Raw genomic sequence first — 25038 nt, 5'->3', positions numbered from 1 at the left:
TGTGACCATTTAAGCATGACATTCCCATGTCACAACAAAAGTATTTCTACTTTGTTATTTTAAGTATCAGACTACCACTTGGTTTTCTCAATGTCAAAGAAATGGTTTAAAACAGATTCTTAAAATAAATATTAAATTAATTCAGATGAAAAGCTACATTAAAATATTATTTGATGTGTTGGAATTGAAAGATGAAAGTTTTCCTGCCTAAAATGAATTAATAAGTGTTAACATGCAAAACTGCTAAGCTTATTTAAACAAGAAAATAAAACTATACTGTAATGTCCTATACCACATATACTACTACTTTTCTTTTGTGAGGACTTGGTTTTAAATTTTACTGGATAAGAGGACATTAATTTTTGTTTGGGGTTTTTTGTTTGGTTGTTTTTTTTTTTTTTTTGTAGAAGAATCACATTGAAACTCATAACTATCTCAGTAAGGTACAAAAGCACCCTACGTGTTCTAAACAGACTTCAAAATACATTTAAAGGAAAGCCCTTATTCCTCAGGGTCTTCTGGTTTTAGTTTTATTACATTTGGGTTTTTGTTTTTTAATAGTACACGTTTAAGGTTCCATTTAAGTCTTCCACCTTACCAGTTCTCGGTAGACACCTTCATTCTTTCCCTCGGGTTTTGTTATCTTATCTTTCTGGAACAGTTCCCTGTTTCGATTCCCTCCAGCACTCACACTGAGATTACTTCGGCTACTACCACCACCTCCTCCAAACGTCTTGGTCTTTAGATAAGCACAAAAAAATAACATTTCAGTAAACAGAACTTATGAAAATAAACCTTAATATTTAGCTAGTAGAAAAAGTGCAGTAAATTTGATGCAGCTGTATTTTTTATGATTATGTTTCGCATCAACAAATAAAGCACTAATTTACACACACGAAAAAGATTAATTTATTAGGTAGGTATTTTTTCCCCTATGCCCAAATGAGGCTGTAAAAAGGGTATATAATTCTAGTTTTTATGACTTACCAAGCAAATCTGAAAAATAAACTAAAAGGAAAACCAAGGGAGGACATAAAAACCTGACACGTTAGAACTAAACTTCCTAGATATTCTTTCAAGACTGCATGCAGTAAATCACAGGGTTTTGAGACTTGAAAAAAGCAGATGAAAATTGATAACCTGTATTTATTACTTAAATCTCATTAGCTAAATTGTAAAAAACACATTTTTTAATAGTGGTATCAAGTCAAAATCACATCCAAAATAAAACATTATGATACATTTATTAGCTTTATTAAAATAAGAACATACCCATGAATCCAAAAGGACACTCTGTTTTTGATTCATCTTTTTAAAGATACGCGAGTAGAGTTATAAGCAGGCAAACATCAGAAAGCATTTGTCATTTAAGAGAGAAATACTTAAAGTAACAAGAAAAGATCAATCACAGTAAGTAAAACGCTGCAACACATGCATTCTAACCTCCTTGCTCTTTGCCACTTCTGCGATAGCAGCTGTTCTCTGCTTTTCAAATTCATCGTTGTCCACAACAGTTTTTACAGTATTTGTCATTTGCAGAGTCTTTCTGCGATCAAGCTCTCTGCTATCCACTTGCACGTGAGATGCACATTTCTGAAAACGCAAAAGAAAGTTTTAATTAACTCTTCTGCCTACTCTCATTTGAAAAAAATAAAGTATTATTCCCTTAGAGTAGCACAACTTCAGATAAAGAGTATGTTGCAAAAAGTACACCTAGAACATCTAGGTGTCTTTGCTGAAAGTACACTCCTTTGGCCACTAGAAAGGCCAAAAAGAATGACTTTTACATTTTAAGATTAGTTCATGATGTAGCTATGTAATGTAATTCTTGTAAATACCTTTGGCGTTTAAAAGGGGACTATGTTAATGCCTACAGGATCTAACCAGAAGAGTCAAAGGCTACACATACCAAATAAACTTTTAAGTTTGAAATTGAGAGGAAAAACGTTAAATATAAATTGGCACAACAAAGTGACAGGATCAATGCAATTTTTTTTAAAACAGGCACATTTTTTGGATCCAAGTCATCATGATCTAAGGTGTTTTGATAGCATTTACCCAACTGGAACCAGGTCCCCTAAATATCATGATACAGGTTGTTTTACAAAATGACAGAGAGAAGTACACTATACCTGCCCAAAAGGTACAAAAGGGGGAGGGCCACCTTCCGTTCCAATGTTACTCCTATTGTGTTTTGCTAAACTCTGTAAAAGAAAATTGTTGCTTAATATATTGCAAACAGAAAACAGATTATATGATAAACATCTCTATTTCAGAAAGTATATGAAACTTGCAAGATGAACATTTTAAGCATTAAAAAAAAGATACTTAAAATACTGGGCACTTAACTTAAGGAGAAAGTCAGATGAGGAGCAGGGAGACGAAGAAAATAATGAAAATTTGCAAAATCATGAAGGCAACACATACAGCAAATGCAGAAAATTCAGTTATATACCAAAATCTACACTAACAGAACAAAGCAGCACACAAATAGGCAGCAGATGTTTCTTTACATAGCGTCCAGTGAATTTGCTGCCACTAGGGGTTGTAAAGGCATACCGTTTCAACACGCTTAAAAAGGGATCAGACCAATTCAGCCTAGAGAAGGTAAGGTTCAGGGGGATCTTATCAATCTACACAAATACCTGAAGGGAGAGTGTAAAGAAGATGGAGCCAGGCTCTTTTCAGTGGTGCCCAGTGACAGGACAAAAGACAATGGGCACAAACTGAAACACAGGGGGTTCCCTCTGAACATCAGAAAACACTTTTTTTACCGTGAGGGTGACCGAGCACTGGCACAGGTTGCCCTGGGAGGTTGTGGAGTCTCCATCCCTGGAAATATTCAAAGGCCGTCTGGACATCGTCCTGGGCAACTGGCTCTAGCTGGCTCTTCTAGAGCAGGGGTGTTGAACCAGGTGACCTCCAGAGGTCTCCTCCAACCTCAAACATTCTGTGAAATTCATGAACTCATGCATAAGCAAGTACTAATAGGATTAGTCAGGATTGTATCCCCTGATAAAACATAATACAACAATTCTGGATGCCAAGACTGTATGAGTTCAAGCTGTGTGCTCTCCCTAAAAAACATCTCTTTTTGCCACTGTTGGAAACAAAATACTGTGCCACTAGGAAGTTTCCCCTATGGCCTTATGAAAACTATGGTACATATGCTAAATTGATCCGCAGATCTTTGGATCATAAAGACCATAACAATAAGCACAACAATTACTGATACGTAATTTAGAAGGACTCTAAACTCTTAGCCACCATCAGGTGATCAGTGACCTAGGCCTGAAAACAAACCATTCTCAAATAATACAAATTACTAGTCGCCAACAACAGTAAAAAGATGGATTTGTAAAACATTGTGTTAATATATCTGTTCATAGTTGATTGTTGTGGTTTAACCTCAGTCGGCAACTGAGTACCACACAGCCGCTCGCTCACTCCTCCCCCCGCCCCCCGTCCTTGGTGGAATGGGGGAGAGAATTGGAAGAGTAGAAGTGAGAAAAACTCATGGGTTGAGATAAAAACAGTTTAATAATTGAAATAGAATAAAATAATAATAATAATACACAAAGCAAGTGATGCACAGTGCAATTGCTCACCACCCGCCAACCGATGCCCAGCCAGTCCCCGAGCAGCGGCCCCCCCGGCCAGCTTCCCCCAGTTTATGTACTGAGCATGACGTCACATGGTACGGAATGTCCCTTTGGCCAGTTTGGGTCAGCTGTCCTGGCTGTGCCCCCTCCCAGCTTCTTGTGCACCTGCAGCCTTCTCAGTCAGTAGAGCATGGGAAGCTGAGAAGTCCTTGACTAGTGTAAGCACCACTTAGCAACAACTAAAACATCGGTGCGTTATCAAAACTGTTCTTGTCTTAAATCCAAAACACAGCACTGTACCAGCTACTAGGAAGGAAATTAACTCTATCCCTGCCGAAACCACAACATTGATACACTTTTTCTTTACAAATTGTGACAACAGCAGCAACCTGCAAGAGAATGAAATTCACTGGAATCGACATTTGGTTATGTATTATTTCGTATTACAATTAATATTTTGTTTCAGGCAGAAGTGGAAAAAGGAAGAATAGGCCCTTAATGCTGTTAAAATGCTTCAAAACTGTATTTCCTATAATGCATCTGCTTCACCATCTTCATTTCTTATTGTTCCTTTTTTCCCACTGGGACAGTCATCCATGATTACATACATCATTTACTACTCCCCAGCGGCAAAGAAAGTTTTAAATACTGAAGGCTATATATGGTATTAACCTCCATATTTATTACCCTGATGTAAAATTGATTTAATTCCATCATGTGAGAACAGTAGCATAAACGTGAATATGCTTTAAGCCATTATAAAATCAGAGAATTTCCTAAAATAAGTAAGAGATTAATTTGGCTAACTAATAGCCAAATCAAAACTTTTGGTCCACTCTTTTCAAGTTAACTACTTTTATTCAGGAACCAAAGACCATTTTCTAAATAATTTATGGTTTATTATATAATGTGTATATATAAAAATATATATAATTATATATAATGTGTATATTTATTATATATAATATACATTATATACTATCTAATATATAAATATAATTAATAAAATGTAATATAGTATTTATTTATTATGATTCTTAATTCCTTTCAAGGCTGAAAAGAGAAATTAAAAATCCTTTTCCTCATGCCTTGGAGTAAAAAACACTGGTAAAGTATTCAATAAATTATTCAAAACAAAGCACACAAGTGCAGAAATCATAAACCAATTTCTGCTTTACTTTCAATCAGTTCACTTAAAGTGCTGCCTTAGAATTACAGGCTAACCAAGGGCTGATCACTGTAGCACGCTCATACCTTCCTGTATAGAATCATAGAATCATTAAGGTTGGAAAAGACCTCTAAGATCATCGACTCCAACCGTCAACCCAACACCACCATGCCCACTAAACCATGTCCCTAAGCGCCTCATCTACACGTCTTTTAAATACTTCCAGGGATGGTGACTCAACCACTTCCCTGGGCAGCCTGGTCCAATGTTTAACCACTCTTTCGGTAAAGACATTTTTCCTAATATCCAATCTAAACCTCCCCTGGCGCAACTTGAGGCCATTTCCTCTCGTCCTATCACTAGTTACTTGGGAGAAGAGACCAACACCCACCTCGCTACAACCTCCTGTCAGGTAGTTGTAGAGAGCGATGAGGTCGCCCCTCAGCCTCCTTTTCTCCAGGCTAAACAACCCCAGTTCCCTCAGCCACTCCTCATAAGACTTGTTCTTCAGACCCCTCACCAGCTTCGCTGCCCTTCTCTGGACACGTTCTAACACCTCAACGTCCTTCTTGTAGTGAGGGGCCCAAAACTGAACACAGTATTCGAGGTGCGGCCTCACCAGTGCCGAGTACAGGGGCACGATCCCTTCCCTACTCCTGCTGGCCACACTATTTCTGATACAGGCCAGGATGCCATTGGCCTTCTCGGCCGCCTGGGCACACTGCCGGCTCATGTTCAGCCGGCTGTCGACCAACACCCCCAGGTCCTTTTCCGCCAGGCAGCTTTCCAGCCACTCTTCCCCAAGCCTGTAGCGCTGCATGGGGTTGTTGTGGCCGAAGTGCAGGACCCGGCACTTGGCCTTGTTGAATCGCATACAGTTGTCCTGGGCCCATCGATCCAGCCTGTCCAGGTCCCTCTGCAGAGCCTTCCTACCCTCGAGCAGATCAACACTCCCGCCCAACTTGGTGTCGTCTGCAAACTTACTGAGGGTGCACTTAATCCCCTCATCCAGATCATTGATAAAGATATTGAACAGGACCGGCCCCAAAACTGAGCCCTGGGGACCACCCCTCGTGACCGGCCGCCAACTGGATTTACCTATTAACTGAAACAGCACAGTACAACAGCCATTTCATGACGAAGCCTCTTTGCTTCCCCAGGGTAGGGACTCTAGGTCCAATAAGCCCTGCACTTTTTTTTTTGTTTTGATCTAGAGAAACATAGGCAATTCTGGAATGAACTCCAGCACTGAATCAAATCATAATAAAAATAGTTATATGATAGCCTAAGAACTCGAGCATTTTATCATAGTTAATTCCTCATGTCCTATAATCAGGAAGAACATGCTTAAGCTTAAGGTCACACCTTTTTTTTTTTTTTTCTTTTCTTTCCCAAATCAGAATCAAGGGAACACATACAAGAAAAAGACTGTTTAAACTACTGCTCAAAAGTGTAATTTGGCAAGTAGCAAAAAAGCAGTTAAAAATTGACTGCATATTTACTAACATTCAGCTACATGGATTTTGAATCATAACAATTTATTGCATAAAATTGTTATCCAGAATGAAAGAGCTCTGCCTAATGGTAAGTAACAGCCTTGACACTTTCTTCTTAGGTAGCACTGTCTGCTGAGAAGTGAGAACAACTGCTTTGGAAATTAAATTTCACTTTGCACCAAATAAAAAGCAAACTGGCAACAAGAACAATATTTTTCAACTTACAATTAAATTTGCTTGTAGCACAGCAGTAACTATCATTTACAACAAAGTTTGTTATAAATACATTTAGTATGCTTCTTTTACCCTTTCTGCTGTATTTGGATTGTGACATTAAAAAAATATTTCCTAGGGGATCTCTTAAGAAACAAAGGTTTACAATTTGAGACTGAACTCTAGATATGATATACTATTATACCCTCACACTTCTTTCCAATATGAATTTTGAAGTATACATAAAACTACTCCCTTTTCCCATCAGATACCTCAGTATTTAGCCTCACCTTCACCAAAATGGAAGAACCATTAAGTATACTAGAGAACTTCACTTTTAGATAAGCCATAATTTGACAGATTCTATGTTTTTAAAATATAAGGACCTACCAAACAGTCTCACCCATCACCTCAGGAAAATTTGCTTCAGCCTTCACTTACATATCATCTGATATTTTGAGTAATACCAATACAAAGTACTCTTCCTTCATAAGAAGGGCACCAGGAATATCTTGCAGATACTGATCCTCACTGATTGAAACACCAGTCACCACCAGAACACTAGGAACACTATGAAGCAATAATTATTTGGAACTGTATTCTCACCTAAAGAAGTCCATGACACATTAACTTTTATTTCCAAATAGTCTAGAAAAAAGATCACACAGTAGCATTCTCATTTACTCCTTATTTATTTATTTACTGTCACTTAAACAGGGACACTTAAAAAAAAATTGAAATTTCTAGGCAAGAATTACGTTATGATAAAATTGAATGCTACAAGGAATTCCACATTTATTCCACATGCAGTATGATAATACTGCATTTGTTCCACATACACTATATTCATAGTGCGAGTCTTTCATTACTAAAACTTGATTCCTCCCAAAAGCAATTTCAAACTTCGTTCTGAATGGAACAAAACAGTAATGCAACTATGCAACTAGAAGCTGACAGGTAGTTGCAAAAGCAATAATTTAAGACTGGACAAACAACTTTAATTCTAAAGTTTTGTAATATTATTTGACTTAATAGCACTAACTTTTTAAATAAATATAAAAGAAACTTATTTCATCATCTACACAAGAAGCCCAATTAACACTTCTCAGACATTGTAGTGGAGAGAAAAAAACCTGGCTTCAAAACAAGTAATTTGAAATAGTCACACAAATACAAGTTTCCTGTCTTTTTATGCAAACACAGTTCAGCATTTCATTTAAGCTTCAGTGGCAAGATAAGACAAGTAGTGGCAATGTCCTCGCTTAAGTATCTTTGAGAGTTGACGACCTCGCTTATTTGTCAACCATTCTCTTCTGTAAAGCTTTCTGAACAGGACAGAAACATTGAGTTCATGAGGAAACTGCTATCAAAGTAGCATCTGGCTTCTATAGACTTGTTTGAGACCTATCTGTCTAGCTGTCAGTCCGGATATAGAACTGAAACTATGATTTCCAGTGGTCATGGTTCACCTGTCCAAACTGATTTCTTGTCACCCACAGCTTTCCTGACATGGCCACATTCATGCTGGGAACACGATTGTGTGCTGTGGGCTGGTCAACAAGAAAAAGAAAACAATACTCTGGCAAATTGCAAGATGGAACCAGAGAATTGAGGGGATAGCAATAGGCAATAGTTAACTTTCTATACTTTGTCTTACCAGAGTAAATCAGTGAAAATTTAGTTACCTCCTTTTTAAGCATATCACATAAAGCCAACAGAACTGGCTAACAAGTGCTGAAAGCTGTTGTAGTCAGCAGCACACCAATGGCTATTAAATGGTTTGCTTTCTTGTAAACAGAACGTGTTCTGAGTTATTTCTTGACATCGACCTCAAAAGCAAACTTATTTGTTTAGATAGAAGAAATAGAAGAAACATGAAAACAAATAGAAGAAACATGAAAAGAGACTGTCCAAAATATCACCAATAAAGCTAACAGATTCTATTGACCCTTCTCTTACCAGCTAGATGGCATTCTTAAGAATGCGTTTCTTCTATGTGTCTCTCTTCCATCCCCATCAATCTTAAAACTTAGTGTTTTTTAACCGGAGAGAGAACTCACAAGACTTGATACTAAATATGAATAGAAACAATAAAATGCGAAGTTTCTGCTGTTGGCCCCAGAACCTTCTTTTTAATCAAACAGGCAGCTTCATTTAAAACCAAGAATGTTTTCAAAAAGCTGTTTTCAACTATAAAAGCACAAAAAAGGATGCCAAACAGAATCTACTACAGTGGACACGGTGTAACTCAAACGTTCAAATAAATTTTGGCCCAGTTTGCTCAAATCTATAAAACGCAAACCAACACTGAAGGCGGCTAGCTGTAACAAAAATGGCTGTCCCAAACTTAGTATCAGCAACAACACAAGAAGTACTTTACATAGAAATGACCATCATGTTCATAGGCAGCTACTCTGTTTCATAGATGTGGATGCAAAAATATAGAGAGAGGTGTGTGTGTAGTAGTGATAGTTGATCCAGTAAGTATTTTGACTGTTTACAGCAGGGTCACAACTTCCTGCCCTAGGATCTTCCACTCATTTGTGAGGAAATGTGTGAAAAAGTCTTCCTGCACCAACTTTTGTTCTATTGGGACAGGAACCAGGCTAAAACGCAGTAAAGGGTCTTACAAGCATTTATGGCTTGTTGAAAGATTCTAAAACCTCCAATTTGTCTTTCTAATCACAAATTTACCTAAAGTGCTAATGAAATCTGCAATACAGAATTCATATTTAAGGTTACCAACTTCAATGCTTACACTTACTATACAATACACTTACTATATTTTTTTTGCCTCAAAAATATAGTCTGCAGACTGTAATTGTATAAGGCATCATTCTGTAACATTTTGGTACCAAACACACTGTTTAGGAAAGCAACCACCCATGACTGCACTAAAGTAAATTTAATACGTTTGATTAATGTTTTCAATCCTTACAGACTACAAAAGGAATCGGTTCCCATGCAAAGATCACTTATAATTCCTTCATTTGCAACATTATACGAAAGACCTAATTGCATGTATTTGGCTGCATCCCTAAAAATATTGGGACAGTAAAGTTGTAAAAGCTTATCATATGAAAGTTCACAGTCAACACATTAAGCTTGATGTCATTAAATGTAATATGCATCCTGTAAGACAAGCATTTCCAGTGGTGTTACCTCACCCTTTGTAATTCCCACTTTTCTATAAGATGCTCCACTTCACCTCCGAGAACTGCTGTGTTACTGTCATCCAACAGTAAGAATCCATTTCTCACTTCAACAATTCCTGAAAGCTTAATTTTTGTTCCAGGTGGAGTGTTCAGGCTAGAAGTAGAAACAAAGCCAAATATTTCAAATACGTTTATTAATATTCTGCCACCAAAACCATATAAAATTCTACTCTTATTATACTGCTAGCATTATCATATTTCATAATAAAAAATTAGCATCAAAAACATTTGCAATAATACCTTCAGTATGCACGGTACTTTTCAATAGCTTTGTTGGAACACTTCTCATTCATTACACAAAAATGCCATATTGCAAATCAGATTCTAACAGAGATGAATGTTTGCCAATTGTATGTCTGGTTAAAATCCAATTTAAAAGTACCAAACTAAGGATGTGATTTGTTTAGGCTAACAGAAGATGTCTCAAAGTCAGTTGTCTAAGTTCCTCGTCCTAGGATGCACTTATATGTAATAAATAGAGGATCTCCAGATGGTTAATACTCACATTCGTTTTAGACATTTAACTTAGGAAGAAACAAAGAGCTGTTAGAAAAGAAGCTTTCTATACATTACTAACAGCCAGGACTGTACCAGAACAAATATATAACACATGTATCTTCTAGTGCTCATTACTCTATCATTTAAAAACATACAGATGCTCTCTCTGGTCAACCCCCACAAGGCGGTACCTTACTTTCTTTTCATGTGACTCTACCCTATGAAAAACAACAGCAGATGCATAAAAGAATCACGCATCTCCCACCCATAATTGAAAGATATGACAAGAAGCACAATCTGAAAGCTATGATTTTTCTTGTGAGAAGCAGAACACAGTCAGTTATAACCTTTCAACTGAGCGACAATAACCTCTTTAAAATATGCTAAAGCTATTGTCACAATCACAGGACCATATCACACAATGAGGAACATTCACAGTGGAGTCAGCCAATTTCAGCACTAGTGGCATTAACCTTAGCAATATTAATGGATTTTCAGTATTGTTCTGATAAAAGCAAAGAAAATGAGGTCAGGAAAAACAGACAAGAAAGAAATACAGCAAAAAATTAAAATTATGCAAAGGGGGGAGGGGTACATGGAAACCCTAGTCATGAAGAACTTGTCATTTAAAAGAAAACTGTGGTTTTTATTTATTTAAAGAAACACTATGTACTAAACCAGCATATTATTCCAGGTTAATAGTCCAACTCCAAATCTGAAACAACCACATACAACACAAATTAAATTTTCACACAACTTTACTTGAAAAAAAGAGCTCACATCTCTGACATTTTTGGGATTTTATCTAAAGGCTTTCAAATTATGTCTTCTACTGATTGTTCTTCGTTAAGTATTTTGTGATATATATACATTCATACAGATATATTCATATAGGAATATGATATTCCAAGTTGTGCTGGCTCAAGTTAAAATTAAAATACCATTAAGTGTTCTACCTTTTAAGACAGCATCACTCTAAACTGCAAGCTGGTTCCTGCTCAGAAGGAGCAGTTTAACAGTAAAAGATGACATTTAAAAATGAAGTTTATATCTATATTTAACTGTTGCAGCTAGCAGAGAGAGGAAGAAGATTTTTTTTTTAAATCAAAGTAATCTGAACTAAAGTGAAGAGCAAAGCACACCATGACTCCGAACACTAGAGATCATTTTCAGCATCTTCATAACCAAACACAAAAAAACCCCACGTTCAACAGTAATTAGCTCTCTTACCCTTTATTTTTAACTGAAGAAATATTTACTAATTCAATCCAAGTTAAAGCCTTGCCCATGGTAAAGCAGCACTAGTTGCATTAAGTTAGGTGTGTCAGGCCTGTAACACTCCTGCTACCAGAGTCAGACAAACGATCTGCTACTAATAAAATCTGGGAATTTGGCTCAAGTTTGCGTATATCCAAAATGCCGTGTGCCCTGTCAACTGACTCAGCAGATGGCTGCAAAAATTCACTTTCTTCCATTATGTACTTCAGCATAAACAGTATTGTAAATTACATTCATATACACCTTTGCATGCTGGATTTAAGGTTCTCCTTTATATACAAAATTTGAGAAGGAAACCTGTTTTGTCAAGCAATTTTTCCATATATTACTAAGGACACTTCCATTATTTTAAGGATATTTAAGTATTAAAGCAAAACTTTCTTTTCAAAGCTGATCACCTTATTTTTGACATGCTACTGTATTCTATAGCTGTGCAGCTCGTGTGTCCATCGGTCATCTGTAAACGTAACATTCTGGGAGCAGCCTGAGATTCTTCATTATCCTTTGGTGCAGCAACATTGCGTATTTTCTGTATTTGCAGAACACATGGCCCTTCCAGCTACATATGCAAAACAGAAAAGACAAAACTGTTAACACCACGAAGCAAACACACTGTAATATCTAGACACACTAACAGATGCCCCCAGGCAAAGGAAAGTGTAATTTGATCAGGCAGTCATGTTCAATTTCTATCACTCATGTACTGTGCATTCTAAAGCACGATAAAAATGGCATTTTCGGAGAAACAGTTGTGATGCTTCATACATCTCTGCGATACCAGTTATGGAAAAGAAGTGAATGAAAAGAGTTGGGCAGGCACACAAGCAAAAGCACAAATATTGTCACTTCCAACATACGATGGAGTCCAGGTAAGATTTCACATGCTGTACCGCAGGATCTCATTGACAAAGTATTCTAAAGAAAGAAACAGCCAGCTTTGAAGACTATCTGGTTGTATCAAGAGTACATTTCAAGTACAACCACTTTGTAAACACTAACTAGAAATACAGCTTCTTCAGAGGTACAATCAGAACGTAACAACCTCAGCGGTCATCACTATCTGTTGGTTACCTAAAAATGCAGCATATCCTCCTATACACGCCACAGTTTATGTAAAAAAACAAAACAAAACAAACCCAACCCACACCACAAAAAAACCAAACCAAAACCAACCAACCAAACCACTTCATCACATTTTGGTTATAGCTGAGTACACAGTCATTCTGATCCCTCTGAGAAATAAAAATGAATAATCTGTTGCTGCTCAACTGATCTCTAGCACCTGAGAGACAGCAGAGAAGATGAAGAAGCGCACATTTCATCAGCTTCTTCCCTTTGAGAAACAGAACAGGCAGCCCAGAAGAACACAAAATGAGAGCAGATAACCAGGAGGTGAATATACGTAAAGAAAATAGAAATTAATAAATAAAAGAATAGAAGCAGTGAAAGTAGATAAATTAGAAGATGAGGATACAGGAACTTTATTTAGGATGAGAACAAAAGAGAAAGGAAAAACACTTTGGAATACCATCAAAGCATGAAATTGTACTAAGAGGAGGAAAACAGTCACTAAAAGCAGCAAAAGCAGCACCCTGCAGAGTTCACTTCTTAAATGGTTTTGTGATCTTGAGACAATAGCCAGTAATATAAATGAAAATGTCTATGTAATTCCTGACACTTCAAATAAATTTAAAATTTTAAAGGCACACCTGCATCGTTTATGACTTCAAGTCCAACCTTGGAAAATACAGTATTTGGGATGGAGGATTTCGCAAAAGCTGAAGAAGTTATGTTTATTTGGAATCTACTGAAACTTGGAAGCTTTCCTATCTTTTTTTCTTCAACACTGAATATTTGAAGAAAAGAGCATAAATAAGAACAACAGTATTTTCAGTAAATGCTGACTGAATCTTATTTCTTTCAATAACAATTAAAGACTAATTTTTTTTTCTCATACAAATGGAATTTTTTTCCCCCTTTATTTCAACACAAGCAAAACTGGATAATCTGATCTATAGTGTGAAAACAAGTTCCCCTCCTCTATCAGTTAACTACAGCAAAGAAGCCACACACAAAAAAATTCTCTTCTGGATTTTTTTTGTATAGAATAACTCTTTCTATAGTAGTGAATGAATCACAGTGCCACACTCATGGGTTGCTTCAACAAAAGTCGACGTTTGTCATAAATTAATGCTAGCGGTTTTTAACATTATACAATGTTTTCAAAGTAAAGATGAAGAAACACTAGGCAACTGAGAAGCATTTGTAGTTAACCACAACTAGGTTTGTCACTCAGCTGAATAGTAGCTTTAGTATGATGGTAATTTCTTTCACAAATGTTGAGCAAATTCTAGTTCTAGGTACTTGCTTTTGAACAATTGTTTGGTAGATCCCTTAAAAAATCTGGAGTGCAAAGAAATGAGGGCTAGGCTAATGATGAATATACATGCCAGTATGTTCAGGGTTTTGTGTCTACAGTGTCAAGCACACACTACAATAAAGCAGAGCTGTACATTTGCTGAGCTTGGATAATAGTGTCTGCCTCTTTAACAAAGAAAATTACATGTCACTTCAGAAAACAGGTGCAAAAGAGGAACGAAAGTGTGTAGTTTTTTTTACATATATACCACATTAACATCACAAATATTTTTATGGACTTAATCAGGACCTTCGAGCATCCACATCTCCCAGTCCCAGTTCAGCTCATTTCCCCTCTCATCACATAAATTGAGCACATAGTGACAGGAGAAAAGAAAGTCAGTCTTCCTGCAGAACAAGGACAACCATCACTGGATTCCAGGTGAATCCAGAAGACTTACGCCAGTACTCCTTGTGTAGGTTATTTTAAAGCGTCATTGTGAGAACCAAGATGGGAAAAAATATTATAATAAATAAACAAAAATCAAATCAGTTTTGGTCAACAGATACGCTTACACATTTAATCAGAGTCAGCCAATCTAAAATCTCTTCAGCACTCAGCTGCTGAATGTCATATACAAAAAGGTGAGACAATTTTTGTTTATCCAACAAAAATTTCTAGTAAATTACCAAGTAACCTAAATAGTATGGCTGGTTATATCCCAACTATTAAGGTTGCGAGTCACTTTCCATTATAGAAACACAGCTTTCAGTTCCCTTACTAACACTTTGAACACTTCATACAGTAATGTTGAATATATCAGACAATTTCTACATCACCTAGGGTTCCCCCCCCCGGCCCCAGCCCCAGTAAGGGGAAGAAAGAGAAAACATTTCAAGACATCAGCTAGATCAATTTAATTATTTCTAAAAATGGACAATATGTTTGGCTTGTGATTAAAGCAAGTTCTTTCTTTCAACACTTCTACAACCTCTACCCTTTAAAAAAAGGGATTGCAATTTGACAAAACTGTAATAATATCTGGAATGAATGGATACGTGTTTTGTAAATTAACGACTTTGTAAAGTTTTGTACATTTTATAATGTTTTTAAAGGTTAATGGCTATTCAGCATACAAAACAGATGAGAGGATGAAAAAGTAATAAATTAAACAGATATAGAAACCCTAACAAACAGCCCATAATGGAGACAGTAGTGAAGTCTAGAACTCTTAAAACACTGACTGATAGGCCACTGTAGCGTTACTCAATGGCCCATCAAGTCCATCCTTTCCATGGATCTCGTGGAAAAGACCAAACTTATTACAGGATGGACACAAACGTTGGACACAAAGGGCCACAGAGGTGATTAAGGGACTGGAACATCTCTCCTATGAGGAAAGGCTGAAAGAACTGGGACTGTTCAGCCTGGAGAATGACAATGGGCACAAAGTGAAACATGGGAGGCTCCATCTGAACATCAGAAAACACTTTTTTACTGTGAGGTTGATAGAGCACTAGAACAGGCTGCCCAGGGAGGCTGTAGAGTCTCCATCTTAGAAGACACTGAAAAGCCATCTGGACATGGTCCTGGGCACCTGGCTCGAGATGGCCCTGATTGAGCAGGGGCGTTGGACCAGATGACCTCATCAGGTCCCTTCCAACTTCAACCACTCTGTGATCCTGTGACTGTTTTCTTGTATACAATCCCATATTATTTAGGTAATGCCTTCATTCTTAAGTTCCAAATAGTACAGTTGTAGCTTGCTCTCTCCAGAAGCATTTACAAACTGGACAAGCAACCGCACACACATTAAGGCTGGAATGCTATGAAGAGTGGTTCAAATGACTTTAATAAAAAAAAAAAAAAAAACAACTAAAAGAAGAGAAACAAGTAGAAAAATAAAAAAATTGTATTTTATGTGCCATAGTAGTAGTACAAACAGCTTTCAGTGATTAGAGTCTAAAGGATGCAAATAAGTTAAGAGTACAGAACATAGCCTAAATGAGTTGAGGAATGAAGACTAGTTTTATCCATCATTAATCCCATAATTAATGCTCTGCCTACTTTTTCAAGGTGAAAAATATAACAATAATAATATCTTATACTATATAACACCATTATAATATTCATACTGTAGGTTTTACATTCATGTATGGGAAAACTACTGGGTAAGTCAGAATCTGAAATTTGAAACAGCAGAAAGAGGCATAAGAGGAATGACTGGAAATGGAAGTTTAATAAAAAGTCATTGAGACATACCACATCCCACTCCTTCCTCTTTATCCACAAAACCTATCAGTGCTAATTCAAGAACACACATGACTCTTGGAAAGAAAAAAACAAATAAAAAACAAACAAAAAACAAAGTAAACAAATACACACACTATCATATGATAGAATATACTCATTTCTTTCTGGACATAGTTTAAATTAGTTAAAACATCATTCACTCGTGTAGTTAGCTTATAGGCTTCTTCAATATGAAGAAATGAACCTAAGTACTTACATCATATCACGTTCAGAAAAAAAAAATCTGAAATATCAACTACACACACTGACTGGAAGGGACTAACTGATCAAGTTGAAAATACCACCTCTATCTACAACAAATCAATAGCCTTTCCAGCAAATCCTGAAAGTCAGTAAAACTATTTTGTATCAGTGCTCTTCAAACAGTTCTTACACCTGCCTCAATGTCTGCCAATTAAGATATTACTGATAATAAACAGGGATTAAACCACTACTGCCCTCCTTAGAATGAGAGGAGATGCTCCAGATACAGCTAGGGTGACAAAATACCTAGAAGCATACTTGCCAATGTGATCAAGGTAGAAAATAATGTTCTGATAAATCAATTTCTTCAGATCCCTAAGTTAGACATAAAATTTCAAACAATGTCCAATAGCTGGGCTAATACTTTTCAACAAGTTTTGCAATATAGCGACTACACTATATTCTACTCTTCACTAGACTATATTCTACCCTTTTCAAGACTGTTATTGCACTGCCTTCCTAGAGGCATTGCTTTGACACGCTCAAATTGGTCTGAAACAAAAAACTAGTCAGCTTCTCACAAAGATTTAGCTTATTATATCTAACACTATATACTTTTTCTCAAAAATATGGAAGTAAGCATGCCTTTTTAAGAGCTCCTGAAATAGGCACTAGGAGCTAAGAACACAACCAAAATGCTGATCAAGGTGAAGAGCTCAAGGCCCACAGCTTACCTAAGGCTGCCAGCTATTTCTAAAAAGACTACGACTCAGTTCAATCTGTCAGCATTACTGCACGAATAATCTTGTCAAAATCATCTCAACTGGAAAAAAACAAGTAACTAAAAATACGTAGGATAATTTTTGACAAATGCAGTTTCAAACACAGTTACATCAGGAGATCTGATGTAGCAATCTCTCGCTGGAAAGTAAAGACGAGCACCTCAAGACTGGAGGTTTTGGGTTTTTTTTAAATGCAGATCAGTTGTAACTGGAACAGCAAATCTGATCATCCCTTTTAAAAAAAAATACAAACACACACCCCAAAAAAAAAAAAGCAGCAGCCTGTAGGAAACCAAAATCCATAATGAAAGAGACACAGACAACAAAGCACAGTTAGTTGTATTATAGTAATGAGACAGAAATTGGGAAGCATATGAGTAACCTTAAACAGGAATTAAGATCACTGGCAACTTATGTTTTAAGTGCGTACCATCAATCTGTCAGTACTCACTAAGCATCTCTCTGAGCTCAGAAATTAAATCCTTTGTGAATGCTTCTTCTGGAATGAAAGTTTCCATTGTAATGAAACATAAATACTCAAAAGAAAACCAGTTATGCCTTAAACATAACATCACTAAATTATACATTATAACTTTATAGTCATCTTCGCATTTTTACTGCATTAAAAATACTTAACATGTATTTATGGTATATAGTCATCTAGATGGAAATGGGAGGGTTCAGCTTTTTCAAATCCTATGCAAATGTGGCCATCTTGTGGTTAATGCTGGTAATATTCATTTTTTTTTTAAATCCATACAAAACACAGATATAAATGAGTGAATAAAACATTTCTGTGTGTTAATGACTCAAGTTGATAACCACCTATAATGGTCAAATACCCATGTTGTTTCACACTAGGACTCTATGCCAGCTTTTACACAAGTATTTGCCTATTACACTAATACTACAAAATAAAGTTATTTTTTATGCAAGATGGAAATACGTCGTATGTTCTCAATATACAGATAAATAATACTGATCCTACTCTTGGATGAGAGGAACAATAGTAGCATATAATTTCTATTGTTTCCTGAAGCATTTCTGAACCACAAATGACTACTTCCTACTGAGAAATTATATTAAGAAGTCACTCCTGTCCCAACAATACCCTTTACTTGCAGAAAGCAAATATTCTCCTTTATAAACACATAGTTCTGTAACATAAAATATTCTATACATTGCAAGCTAAATAGCAGCACTTATTAAGTAGTCAGATTTGCTTTGTGTTACTCAAAAAAAAGGAAACACTACAGTTAAGAAGGCAAAGATTCAGTACACTATCTAATAGTCTGGGCTAAAAACTATAAATAGGAGTCGTCCTCAAACACAGACTTTTTCTATGCAATCATTACTTCTTTTTAAAATCTGGAGGATTACCATCCTCCAGCAAACTCTTTGCAGGTGTTTGTTTTGTTTTGTTTTGGGGTTTTTTTACAATAATTTTCTAAGATCTGTGATCCAAATAAAAGACAGTTGATTAAAGTAAGACCAAACTAAATTTTACTAGAAGCTCATATCTAAAAAATCCTGGCTTCTTAACAATATTGATAGAAGTATGTAAGTCCCTAGGATTTAACAAACACCATTTGTTAAACAAACATTTGTCTTTAACAAAGACCATTAGGGGCCATAGTTTTCTTCTGTCCTGCCTGTTTCCTCCAGCTTCTCAAAATTGCTGCTGCTGTTGTCAGGAGTCATTACCCAAGAGAAAAAAATACCCTTTTCCTCTGGCATTTTCACTCTTTAACCATTAAAAATGGAAGGAGTCTGTAGGCACTGATGTCTCTCAACTATCTGACAATCTGGGAAATAAATACCTTGAATCAAACAAACTTTCGAAAAGAAAGTTTGGATTGGACTGGATTCCTGCAGCATTCAATCCTATTATGCTGTCCTCCATCTCCATCAACTGTACGACAATCCCATGCAGAAACTTATCAAGGTCCCTTCAGTAACAGTTCCTTTTTTTTTATTCAGAATCCTACATATATAGTGTTTTGTACTGCCAGTAACAAAAATGAGAACCCTCAAAAGGACACACAGTAACACAAAGCAGAACATAAACTTGCTGCTCTCCCCTCAGTGTAATAGGGATCCTAGAAAATTAAACTAGATTTTTTTCACCTTTTCCACCTTTTCATTTTCTGAGATGTTCAGTTTTACAAAATATAGATGCATTTGTGTGTGTATAGGTGCAGAAGGTTTTTCCCATGAAAGGGTAGCTGTTATCTCACAGGTATTTCAAAGCACTAACCACCACAGTTTTCAAGCACACATCCCTCGTTTTTGTGCTGAGGCTTTGTATTTTGTGGAAACAAATGGCACAATTGCACCTTCTCTAGTTTGAGCTGAGAAACATGAAAAACCCAAGTGGTGACTTGAGCAGCTAAACTAGAAGCAAACATTTTAAAGCATGTAAGTAGATTCTCACATATAACATCCATCAAAGCTTTGAGGAAATTAATGACACTTTTACCTTTAATTGACCACTTGAACTACATAATGACAACAGAAATTTAGAAAACATTCTCTCTAAAGGAAATGGACAACTTACTAGGTACATTCTCAAGTGATGAATGAAAACTGAACAACTACCTGTGAAGAAATCCTACCATAATGCAACAAAACTCTGAAAGACCAGTACAATTAAAGTCACTTAGAACTGAAATCATGTTTCAACAGCAAAACTAAATAAGGCAAGCATTACCACACATACAACCTTAATACTCTGGCAAATTACATTTTACCAAATACATATGGACCTTGTGAATACTACATGATCTGAAATGAAAAATTCAGTAATACTCCAATTAAGCAACTGAGAAATTAACAGCACAAAAACAGATGCCATAAAAAGCATTTATTTTGCTTGTTTTCCCTATTTCAAAAACAGGATAATGAAGACGAAGAAAAATATTAAAATCATAGATATAAGAAGCAGCTAAATAAAATTCTTTTAGGTGGTAAAAAATTATTTAAGCACTGAAGTATCTTGAACAGCATGTTACCCAGAAATCTAAACAGGTAAGCAATCAGATTTATTTATTTTTTTAAAGTAATACCTGCAAAAAACATAGCTCCACATAATAAGAAATAAAGTTAAACTAACTTTCTTTAAAAGTTTTATTAATAGGTAATATGTTGCATGCACAGACTGCTGCCTGGCTAAAAGCTATGATCCTGCAATACACTCTCTCTCAGGTGGGCTTTTCATATCTGACAATAATGTTCCCTGCTGCTGTTCTTGTAGAAGCCAGTGTTTACAACAGTCATGACTCCATTTAGACAACAGCATCACCAGAAAAAACAAATCCGAACAGCTCTTAACAGCCTCTCTCATCAATCCTGCTTTCTTAAAACAAACCCACCTTGATTTATCACTATTTGAATTTCAACAATAATGAAATGTTTTCTCAGTGATATAGACTGTCAGCATTTGGAAGTTAGGGATAACGATTTGAATTGAGAACTACTACTGGGTTTAAAATAAAATTCTTTCATTTATCCACTCTCTTGACTGCATGTAAGGAAGAAAACAGGAAGGGTGTACTGAAAGGGCCAAATTTAATTTTTATTTAAACATACAACATATGTTAAAAATCTAGCACATCCAAATTTCGAGTATAATACTATTCTGCAGTATATAAAGTGTTATACCATCTAACATGGTTTATCCACACAACCTATAGGATACAGTCATAGGAAAATTACATAAAGTGTATAGCTATAATCATGTGTATCAGTAAGTCAAGTAATACAGCATCAAGATGTATCACTACATATCATAATCATACAGCTGCTTTGCTTTATTCCTAACCTGCTTTGTTGCCCTCACAAGAATAAAGGAGGGGAAAAAAAATGAACTTCTGATACCACGTCAAGATCAAACAGGTTAAATGACTTTCGAGTGATAAATTAAGTTGCTAGGATTGTTCACATTTATTTAAGCATCTCAAAGTTGAGAAATAAAAAAGAAAGAGTCTTCTCTTTATGAAGGCTAGTGGGAAAACGAATATGTTCATATATTTATCCTACAATATACTCAAATATTGGTTTCTTTTGTATGTGAAATAATGACAAAACCAGACTAATGCCCCATAGAACGCTGTCATCACACAGAAATCACAGAACACAGAAAAAGTGAAGTAAAAATATTGTCTACCTTTTCCACCTTTCCACCATTGATGTCACTGGGGAGGAATTTCTTGCCAATCGTTCTTAAATCTGTCTGAAATTTATACAGAAGACAAAAGAATATTAACTTAAAATATCCTGTTTCAAAAAAAATTATCATCATAAAATAGGAAAAAGAAGGGTATTTCTTCCATAATGTTAACTATTTATAGACTATAAAAAAAAAAACCCTCTAACTGCATACGATGAAAAAAATTCAACAACTGAAAGAGTTTGCAAAATAAATCCTTTTGCTTTTTAAATTATATTCTTGTTTTAAGCACATTTTCAAAGATTATTAAAATGCTTTTAATAGGTGAAACGAAATTACTAAGTGATGTTTAACTATAAGACATAACTCTTTTGTTATGTGCATTTACATGCACAAATCCTTCATAAAAGGTTGGGATGATTTTTGCAATTATACCTGGAGTAAAAGCTTACATCGTATTTCCATTAAATGCTTTTTAACTTAAATGTCTGATTACTTACTTTTTGGAAGCGAGGTGGACAAGTAAAAGCTTACATCGTATTTCCATTAAATGCTTTTTGTGTGTCTGATTACTTGTCTGATTACTTACTTTTTGGAAGCAAGGTGGACAGCTGCATGACATTATTCAGCAAACTGTGCGACATAGCCACTGACAATATTAAATTAAAGAATTCATATGATCAAAGGAACAAATCTCCACAAAAGCACCTTCCTCACCTAACACTGTTTGGACAAGCATATCAATCAGGGTGATGTGTGACAAAAGGATGCACTGAATGGCTAAAAGGTGCAGCATGTGAAAACAGAAAATGGAATAAAAACTAATTAAACTTTACACATTAGCTTTTTAGTGCATTTACATGTGTTAAAAAAAAAAAATGAAGCACAGCAGTGCAGCCTTAAGCACTGAATGGCTAAAAGGTGCAGCATGTGAAAACAGGAAATGGAATAAAAACTAATTAAACTTTAGTCATTAGGTTTTTAGTGCATTTACATGTGTTAAGAAAAAAAATGAAGCACAGCAGTGCAGCCTAGAACACCTGTGTTTTCTAAACTCTATTGCTTGAAATAAGCCTGTTTTAAACAGAACATGCTGGCGCAGATTACTGCACTGAAGCTGAAAACCCTCCTTATTTATTACGATCATATACACTTCCAAAAGAAGAAGGGCTAAATGTAATTACTAGTAGAACTTGTACACTAACTTGCCATTAATATATGCCAGTGGACTATTGTTCCGGCATCCTAATCTAGAACTGAGCAGCACTGTATTTTAGTGTCTAAAACATGGTAAACAAGTGGTTTATTCTGTTTTTCAGCGAGAAACATTGGTACCCTACAAATAGAAAACTAATTGTAGGGATGCTCTTTTAGTGTATTTACTCCGAGTATCTATAGAGTGGATAAATGCTCAACCCACTTTCTGTTGCACAAGATAGCCATAGATAGTGATAAGAAAGCACATTAGGTTTTTAGTCTGAGCCCACCTGAGGGAACTGATCTATCATCTGTCAGTTATTTATCTCTGAATAGCACACAGGCTCCTATAAACTGTTCCCGCGTGTTCCATAGCCATATAATTGACATGTCTCCAGCAAGGTGCTTTGCAATTACAGCAGCAGGAAGGGGACACAACTTTTACAAACTCTTTGCAAGATCTTATACAAAATAAAAACATTTGAAGGACTGAAGGTACATTTATCTCTATTTCATACTTATTTAAGCAATTCACACACACACAAAAAAAGGTCAGTTGACTTCTTGGGTTTCTTCTGCCTGAAACGTGTCTCTAGCAGTCAAGGAAAGAATTTGTAGGAAGTGGAATCTAAATTCAATGTTATCCTGTCATTCAAGCCACACTGCTATTCCCTACTTATCCAACAGACATTTTAATCTTCTGGGCATCAAAACAACTGACTTAATGACAAAAATATTTGTAAGCAATTAAAACTGGCTTCAGAGTACTTGCATAACATTTCCGGTTTATTTTATTTTTATTACCTATCAAACAAACCAGAAATACAACACATACATGCACAAATGATTATGTTAGTACTTGTTCCAGCATATAATTACATGCAGGGTAATACCCAGCAACTTGGAAGTATTTTATTTGTTTTTTTATAAAGCAGTAATGCATTCTCGGATATATATAGGCATGCTACTACAGTCCAGAAACCAAATGCTTACCCTCTGCATGTTTTGTATTACATTCTTTGCATTTCTGCATTATAATTTTGCTTTACTTCTTTTAAAATTCATTACATGAATTGGTGCATGCATACATATGAGTGATCAAACACATGCTTCAAAGAATAATGAAAGAAGCAAAGGGGATACTCTTTTCAGAGTATCATCTGAAACCAACAGTGGTTGAATCTCAAAGATGGACAAAATAATCCCTAACAGTTCTCATTCACAATTTCATTAAGAAAGAAGACTTTTCTCTTAAGCGCTCTACTACATTGTTTTTCCCCTTGGAACTACATATAGTTATTACAAAGGACAAAGTTTACATAAATCCACATACAGTGCATACAAGCTTTAAAACTTCTGAGTATGGATGACTGAGAAGTTTTAAACAAAGAAAATGTAAAATTCTCAAAACTCTCCCTCATGATTTTGGTAAATTAAAAGTAAGTAATAAATACATGGATTAAGTAGTTGCCCTCTTTTCATTGTTACTAAAAGGGAGCAGACTTACTAATGTCTACCAACAAAGTATATACTAGAATTCTGAAGAAAAGGAATTCACATGCACACTTTTCTTGAGTCCTTAAAAGTATTAAGGTTTATTGCTTCCAAGCTCTTTCTCTATCTTGTATATTTTTATTTGTTGGCAGGAATAACAATTGCTAATCCAGATTTCTACAAAAATCTTTTCTATCAAAAAAATGTTTGTAGTTACATAAATATGTACAGGTCACAGTAAAATTCACCATTAGTTTGAATATGCTTTAAGGAGTATCAAGTCCAGAAGTCAAACTAAGTAAGGGTGTTTTATTCATCCCAACAAACTAATACTTAGTACTACAATTTCATACCCAGCACTTCTGATTTTATTACTGCTTGTACTTTGACTTTAGATTTACATATCATAAAGATAAAAATACTTTCCTACTGCAAATTATATTCATTCTTCTCCTCCAGGTTTCACAGTTTGGAATAGCTATTATTTCCAAATAAAATTCACAACTCATACACGCAAGGAGAGAGACAGGTACTCTGTCCTTTACGTAAATCACACAGACAACGGTACACTTAATTAGCCACACAAACCTACACTTGAGCCATTAGATATATCATTTTTAGCATAATTTGTTAGAAAAAAGTTTTCACCATCATAACTTACATTAAGGGCAACTAGGATAATGTCATTTGTATTAACTTTTTCAGAGGAACTTATGCAAGCTTCAATTCCTTCATCTGAAAGATACCTGTTAAAGGGGAAAAAAAAAATATTAGAATATCACATGATGTATCTATTAGGCAAACATTTTTTCTGGAAATACAATTATTGTCTTCAGTTTGTATCTTTTGTGCTGGTGAAGCATAGATTCAAAAAATACTTGATGTAATCAGTTTCCTTACACTGAGATCAGACTGAGTAAGAGACGACTTCTTCCATAATTTCAAAAACAAAAAAATCCAACCCAAAACCAGAAGCAGAAACAAAAAAAAAAGCAAGCAGCTCTACTTACAAAGTAACAACAGCCATCATCCCGATTATGTCCAACAGAGTAACACTACGCTCATCATGTCC

The 25038-nt window shown here is 35.7% G+C and overlaps 1 protein-coding gene across 1 annotated transcript in view; it reads right to left on the bottom strand.

Moving 5' to 3' along the window:
* The window catches only part of TDRD3 (tudor domain containing 3), a 70261-nt gene extending 45552 nt beyond the window's left edge, over positions 1 to 24709 (bottom strand). Inside the window, exons 1-7 of the mRNA XM_009323205.1 lie at positions 24628 to 24709; positions 21273 to 21338; positions 11869 to 12029; positions 9647 to 9788; positions 2133 to 2204; positions 1444 to 1593; positions 599 to 739 (exon numbers count right to left, since the gene is read on the bottom strand). Of these exons, the coding sequence (XP_009321480.1) occupies positions 599 to 739; positions 1444 to 1593; positions 2133 to 2204; positions 9647 to 9788; positions 11869 to 11942 (579 nt within the window). The 5' untranslated portion in view covers positions 11943 to 12029; positions 21273 to 21338; positions 24628 to 24709. The remainder of the gene's footprint in view (positions 1 to 598; positions 740 to 1443; positions 1594 to 2132; positions 2205 to 9646; positions 9789 to 11868; positions 12030 to 21272; positions 21339 to 24627) is intronic.
* Between the last annotated feature and the right edge of the window lie 329 nt (positions 24710 to 25038).

Source organism: Pygoscelis adeliae, unplaced genomic scaffold (assembly GCF_000699105.1).
Source record: "Pygoscelis adeliae isolate BGI_AS28 unplaced genomic scaffold, ASM69910v1 Scaffold134, whole genome shotgun sequence".
NCBI classification, from domain to species: Eukaryota; Metazoa; Chordata; class Aves; order Sphenisciformes; family Spheniscidae; genus Pygoscelis; species Pygoscelis adeliae.
The sequence above is the reverse complement of the archived record's forward strand: the minus strand, read 5'-3'. Positions and strand labels throughout refer to the sequence as shown.